The following is a 6,649-nucleotide window of genomic DNA, read 5'->3' as shown; positions in this document are numbered from 1 at the left end:
GTACTAGCCTGCTTAAACTTTCCCTATAGCTCGGGTCCTCGAATCCTGGCAGCAGCCTCACAAATCTTCTCTGCTTGACAGCATCTTTCCTATAATATGGTGCCCAGATCTGAACACAATACTCTAAATGCAGCCTCTCGCCAATGTCTTACATAACTGCAACATGACCTCCCAAGTTCTATGCAATATTGCAAATATTTGCCCCGCCAACTTTTGAACAAAACAAGTTGCATCTCAGCAATAAATGTCACCTAACTTCGCTATCAAGTAACTCTTCCGTAATTTTCTCTGATATGTTTTGGTTCCCTTGGTCGTGGATTTTATTTTCCCTGTAGGACAGGCCAAGAAAGCTCAGGATCAACAGTAGGCGCTGAGGAACTTTAACTTGTTAGGACGAGATGGCTCATTGACCCAATCTTTGGACAACTGCAGGTGGACTGCATTTTATTTCTTCCATTTTGTTTTTCATCATTAAGGGAAGAATATAACATGCAAATACATGTACTAGTTTTCAGTCAGAGTGCTATCATTAGTCAGAACATTGAGTAGGGCGGTCATGTTACATTTGTATTAGACATTGATGAAGCCACATTTAGAGTATTGTGTTGAGTTTTGGTCATCATGTCATAGGAAAATGTTGTGCAGCTGGAAAGGGCGCAGAGAAGAATTATGAGGATGTTGCCAGGACTTGAGGACCTGAGCCATTGGGAACATTTTGCAGGCTATGACTTTATTCCTTGGAGCACTGGAGGATGAAGGATGATTATCATCAGGATGAGGAAGAGTCTCGACCTGAGAAGTCACCTATTCCCTTTCTCCAGAGATGCTGCCTGACTCGTTGAGTTATTCCAGCAGCTTTACTCTTCACTCTCCCACCCACAACCCCAACCACCACGGTCTGTAAGAAGGATTCGGACCCAAAACATCACCTATCCATGTTCTCCAGAGATGCTGACTGACCTGCTGAGTTACTCCAGAACTTGTGTTTTCCCTATGTTATTAAATCTCTCCTAATCTGGTGACATCCTCCTCCATCTCCGTTGGACTGTCGCCCATGTAATGACTCGCAAGATCTCCCTGTGTGCCGTGCGGCAGAAGGTCTCTCAGTGAGCCTTGGCTGTTTGCGACAGCAGGCCTAGCTCATCCGCCATGGAACGGGGAACCTACCCGGAGAGGGAAGCCACCAAGATCGGCCCCTGCTCACCCTGAGGAGCAGAGAGGAGAGTTCAGAGCAGAAGGCCAGTAAGTAGACCGGCTACAGGAGGCAGTGCAGTGCCGTGCACCGCAATGGTGGAGTGGGCCGCTGGAGGCCCTACAGCAGCCTGGGGCTCGGCTGGATCGGGCGCAGCTCCAAGAGGCCAAACTTGTGAATCTGAAACAACCTGCAGCGGCACAGAGTGGTGGAGCAGTGCTGGAGGACACCATCAGCTACACTTGGCCACACCGACCCTGCAATCGCGGCCAGGACAACGGGCCTTCATGGCCAAGTTAACACCATGTAACAACTGGGTCTCAAAAATGGCGCTGAACCTGGCAACTCTATATACTGTCCCAGTGTACTATTCCTATACAGCGGTCCTGCATCTGAGATGTGCTTATGTATAGTAATACTTTTACAGCAGTGTATGCAAAAATGGATTTCACTGTACCTCAGTACATGTGACAATAAAGTACCATATGTTTTGTGTAGTTTGCAACCAAAACTCTGCAGAAGAGGGGGTGGGAAGAGGTGTAGTCACCACAGTTCAGGAAGGGCGGGGATTTTAAATGTTTGTCAATAGCTCAGTCCCAGAAATTAAAGTGGAGAATTTGTGAAAAGAGAGAGAGGGTGATTGCCCTTACAGAGGTTGCGTGTTTGGATCAAAGGTCTTGTGGGTTTATTGACTTTTTGTTACAGATTAATTGCAAGTTGCTCGTCAAAGTCTAAAAACATTCAGCTATGGACATAACATCAAGACGTGAAAAAAATATCAATACCTGAGAGTGTCAGAGACCTGGGGTCGATCCTGACCATGGGTGCTGTCTGTACGGAGTTTGTACGTTCTCCCCATGACCACATACATTTCCACTGGGTGCTCTGGTTTCTTCCCACACTCCAAAGATGTACAAATTTGTAGGTAAAGTGGCTTGGTAGAATTGTAAAATGTCCCGAGCAGGATGGTGTTAGTGCATGGGGATCGCTGGTAGGCGCGGACTTGGTGGACCGAAGGGCCTGGTTCTGTGCTGTATCTCTAATCTCAACTAAACCTACGCAGGATTAGTAGTACAGGTACTGACAAATGCATCAGCTTTTATCATTCCAGCATAGCCTTATCAGTAAACGAACAGGCAGAGGTACCTGCAGGAATGGACCAAAACTATCTCTGAGAGCACATACTTTTATCAGACACAATGACCAGTGCTGCATTTTTTGTTTTGACCATTAATACTTACATTCTCTGTAAACTAAACTTGGTGCACTTTGGACCAGTAGTAAAGTTTTTACTCAGCTCAAATAAAAATAGCAAATGTTTACAGTTCTCTCAGATTATGTGCTTATTATAGTCCATCTTCATCACTGAATCTAAATGTCCTGCTTTCAAGTGCCTGTCTAAATGATCTGATCCAATATAAAATGGAAAACAGACAGGAACTCTTCCCAGAAGATTCAAGAATGTGGACTTTTATTGACTTATTTTGATGAAAGCAGATGTACAAATTTTGCATTAGGAGTTTTGATGGCGGTACAGTGGCGCAGCAGTAGAGTTACTGCCTTACAGCGCCAGAGACCCGGGTTTGATCATGACTATGGGTGCTGTCTGTATGGAGTTTGCAAGTTCTCCTTGTGACTGCGTGGGTTTTCTCCAGGAGCTCCAGTTTCCCCCATACTCTAATGACGCAAGAAAAAGTTTGTGGGTTAATTAGCTTCAGTGTGTAGTGTGCAGGGTGATGGCTGGCTGGTGCAGACTCAGTGGGCCAAAAGGCCTGTTTCCATGCTGTATCTCTACCTCAATGGCAGAGTTGCTGCCTAACAGCACCAGTAACAAGGGTTCACTCCTGACTATCGGTGCTGTCTGTACAGAGTTTGTATGTTCATTGCATAGTTTTTCCCACGGGCACTCCTGTTTCCTCCCATACTCCCAAGATATACAGGTTTGTTGGTTAATTGGCTTGATGAAATTGTAAATTGTCCCGAGTGTGTATTGGATAGTATTAGTGTGCGGGAACTCTGTGGGCTAAAGGGTTGGTTTCCATGCTGTATCTCCAAAACTAGATGCTGCTGCTGGACCTGCTGAGTTTCTTCCAATGCTTCGTTTTATTTGCTCAAGATTACAGCATCTGCAGTCCCCTCCGGCCCCCAGTGTTATTACAAGTGCCACCAATTTCCTGTATAACTGCGACTGCTAAATCAACAGAATGAAAATCTGTCCGCTTTGAAGACAAGCGATCTACTCTCCTGATATTCAACACTGTTGTTACTCATTGGGTTTTGTTTGTGGGAATTTAATGGTGCGTGTCTGAGGCAGTTTGTTGCAACTAATCTCTCGTTGTTCAGTATTTCAACCAGTGGTAGCATTTCATCAAGTAAAAATGTCCACACATGTTTCGAGGATTAAACAGAGGTATTTATTGTTTTTAATCATTTTTTTGCTTTGATGAGTCAAATTTTCTTTAATCAAAATCTTAATTGACATTTCTTTTGATTTACCTCTAATTGTGGCCGTAGTTATTAAACAGTTCGTACAGAATAAAGATAAGCCAATTTGTAACACTCTTATTTTGGCTGCTGCCAGCTTCTTGTATATGATCAGTGACATCCCACTCACCACAGGCAGCCTTGCCTTTCAAACTTCAATGATTCCACCCAGTTTGCGACGGAAGCCGATTTCTTGCATTATGGCGGGAGAGTGTAGGAAGCAGGCTGCACTGTTAATATTGGGGTACAGTGGCACAATAGTACAAACCTCCATTTTTCTGGCCAACACCAGATTTGGTTAGTTTAGAGATAAAGTGTGGAAACAAGCTCTTCGACCCACCAAGATCACCCTGTACATTAGTTCTATGATATCCCACTTTTGTATCTAACACACCAGGGGCAATTTACAGATGCCATTTAGCCTATAAACCTGCACGTCTTTGGAATGCGGGAGGAAACTGGAGCACCCAGAGAAACCCATATGGACACAGGGAGAATGTACAAACTCCACACAGACAGCACCCATAGTCAGAATTGAACCCGGGTCTCTGGCGCTGTAAAAGCCCTGTCCCACTGTACGAGTTCATTCAAGAGTTCTCCCGAGTTTGCCCTGATTCGAACTCTGAGATTTACGGTAATGGCCGCTCGTAGGTACTCGGGGCTCTCGTGGACATTTTTCAACACTGTTGAAAAATCTTCACGAATCTTCCCGAGCTTACCGCGTTTCCCGAGTACCTGCCGTTAGTGTTACGAGCCGCAAAGAGACGTCCCCGAGCTCCGACGTACCAGCTATGTACATTCTATGTGCTTCCACGAGTGATTTTTTTTAAAACTCGGGAGAGCTCTTGAATGAACTCGTAGAGTTGGACAGGGCTTCAGAGGGCCTGTCCCACTATACGAGTTTACCCAAGAGCTCTCCCGAGTAAAAAAAAAAAATCAAACTCGTGGTCAGTATGTAGACTGTACGTAGCGGGTACGTCGGAGCTCGGGGACATCTCTTAGCGGCTCGTAACGCTAATGGCAGGTACTCGTGAAACGCGATAAGCTCGTGAAGTTTTCTCAACAGTGCGGAGAGTGTCCACGAGAGTCCCCGAATACCTACGAACGGCTATTACCGTAATTCTCCGAGTTCAAATCAGGGGAAACTCAGGAGAACTCTTGAATTACCTTGTACAGTGGGATAGGCCCTTAAGGCAGCAACTCTACAAGCTGCGCTACTGTGCTGCCCAGCGATGCCAGTGAGAAAGACAGAACAAGACTGGTGTAATAATTAATAAATAAATCATTAATAAATTATACTTATTACAGGCAGTGCTAAATGTCAGTGGGCAACAAGCATTTTTCATCAGCTCCAAACTTTTGGTGTACCTGTAAATCCATATTATGATCATTATTTGTAAATTCCACACTGTGAGCTCATTTGTCTTTTGTTATAAAACTGCAAAGATTTGGTTTATCATTTGGTTATTTGAAGCTATAATTCCAGTTCTGCAGCACCAGGAGGTGAGGCGACTTGGGAAAGTGGTGGAAAAGCAGTACTGCTCCTGTTATTGTTGCCGATGCTCCCATGACAAATAGAATGGAATTGATTACCTGCAAGGAAAAGAACGGACTTTACAACAAGTACAGCCTTGGAATGATAGAGCATTACAGTGGAAACAGGTCCTCCAGCCCAACTTGCCCACGCCGACCAACATGTCCCATCAACACTAGTCCCACCTGCCTGTGTTTGGCCCATAACCCTCTATACCCGTATTATCCATGTACCTGTCTGATGGCTTCTTAAACGTTGCAATAATCCCTTGCACTTGTAAATAACATCTCTGGAGAATGTGGATAGATTACTTAAGAAGGAGCGGGGTGGGACAGTCTGACAGTCCTGACCTGAAAAGTCATTTATCCATGTTCACCAGAGATGCTGCCTGACCCACTGAGTTACTCAGGCACCTTCTGCCATTTATTTTTGTAAACAAGCATCTACAGTTCTTTTTTTCTGCAATAAGATAACATCGGAAGGAATCACATTGCCAGCAACATCTTGTTAATTATTATCAATTATTACAATGAATGATTGTATTATCTATCCCTTATTTTTCAGAATAAGTCCAATCGAAAACAAAATTGAAGTCCAATACCTTGCACTGCCATTTATGCCGTTTTATCACCTCATGGTAACGTATTCTGCTAAAAGTCACCTAAAATAAAAGCAACAATGGAAAGAATTTAAACTGAGGTTGTACCATTCAGCTTATAAAATATATAAGGCTTAAGAAGTGACACTTATCTCACCATGGTGTACAGTGGCACAATGGTCTTCGGCATACAGAAATGGAGGAAAGTGTCCACATATTTACGGAAAATAAACCATTTTGAGTTCACATGCTCGCGCATCTGAAAGTAAGTATACAGAAAACACACTGAATCATTTTGCGATCAGACCCAAAAACTGAAGAGCGAATGGGCGAGGCAGACGAAGAACATCTTCCACCTTTGAGAAGATAGACACAAAATGGTGGCATAACTCAGCGGGACGGGCAGCATCACTGGAAAGAAGGAATGGGTGACATTTCAGGTCGAGACCCTTGTTCTGACTTTCTGTTCTCGGTCTCCTCCATTGTCAGAGTCCACTTTTGTGAGTTGGGTGTCAGAGTCATACAGCACAGAAACAGGCCCTTTGGCCCAACCAGTCCATGCTGACCACGAGCTGAGGCTTTTTCGGCAGCAGCTCTAGGGGCGGCACACTAAAGCAGCAGGAGAGTAGCTGCCTTGCAGCACCAGAGACCCGAGTTTGATCCTGACCAGGTGCTGTCGGTATAGAGTTTGTACGTTCTCCCTGTGACCGTGTGGGTTTTCTCCGGGTGCTCCGGTTTCTTCCCACATTCCAAACGACGTGCAGATTTGTGGGTTAGTTGGCCTCTGTAAATTGCCCCTGGTGCACAGGATAGAACTAGTGTGAACGGGTGATCGCTGGTC

At 44.8% G+C, this 6,649-nt stretch overlaps 1 protein-coding gene across 2 annotated transcripts in view; it reads right to left on the bottom strand.

Moving 5' to 3' along the window:
• Nucleotides 1-4,940: 4,940 nt before the first annotated feature.
• The window catches only part of kmo (kynurenine 3-monooxygenase), a 28,729-nt gene continuing 27,020 nt past the window's right edge, over nt 4,941-6,649 (bottom strand). For both annotated transcript variants that reach the window (XM_033025466.1, XM_033025467.1), the window contains 3 exons: nt 5,966-6,067; nt 5,812-5,871; nt 4,941-5,269 (listed from right to left, as the gene is read on the bottom strand). In XM_033025466.1, the coding sequence (XP_032881357.1) occupies nt 5,141-5,269; nt 5,812-5,871; nt 5,966-6,067 (291 nt within the window). In that variant the 3' untranslated portion in view covers nt 4,941-5,140. The remainder of the gene's footprint in view (nt 5,270-5,811; nt 5,872-5,965; nt 6,068-6,649) is intronic.

This window comes from Amblyraja radiata, chromosome 8 (genome assembly GCF_010909765.2).
Source record: "Amblyraja radiata isolate CabotCenter1 chromosome 8, sAmbRad1.1.pri, whole genome shotgun sequence".
NCBI classification, from domain to species: domain Eukaryota; kingdom Metazoa; phylum Chordata; class Chondrichthyes; order Rajiformes; family Rajidae; genus Amblyraja; species Amblyraja radiata.
The sequence above is the reverse complement of the archived record's forward strand: the minus strand, read 5'-3'. Positions and strand labels throughout refer to the sequence as shown.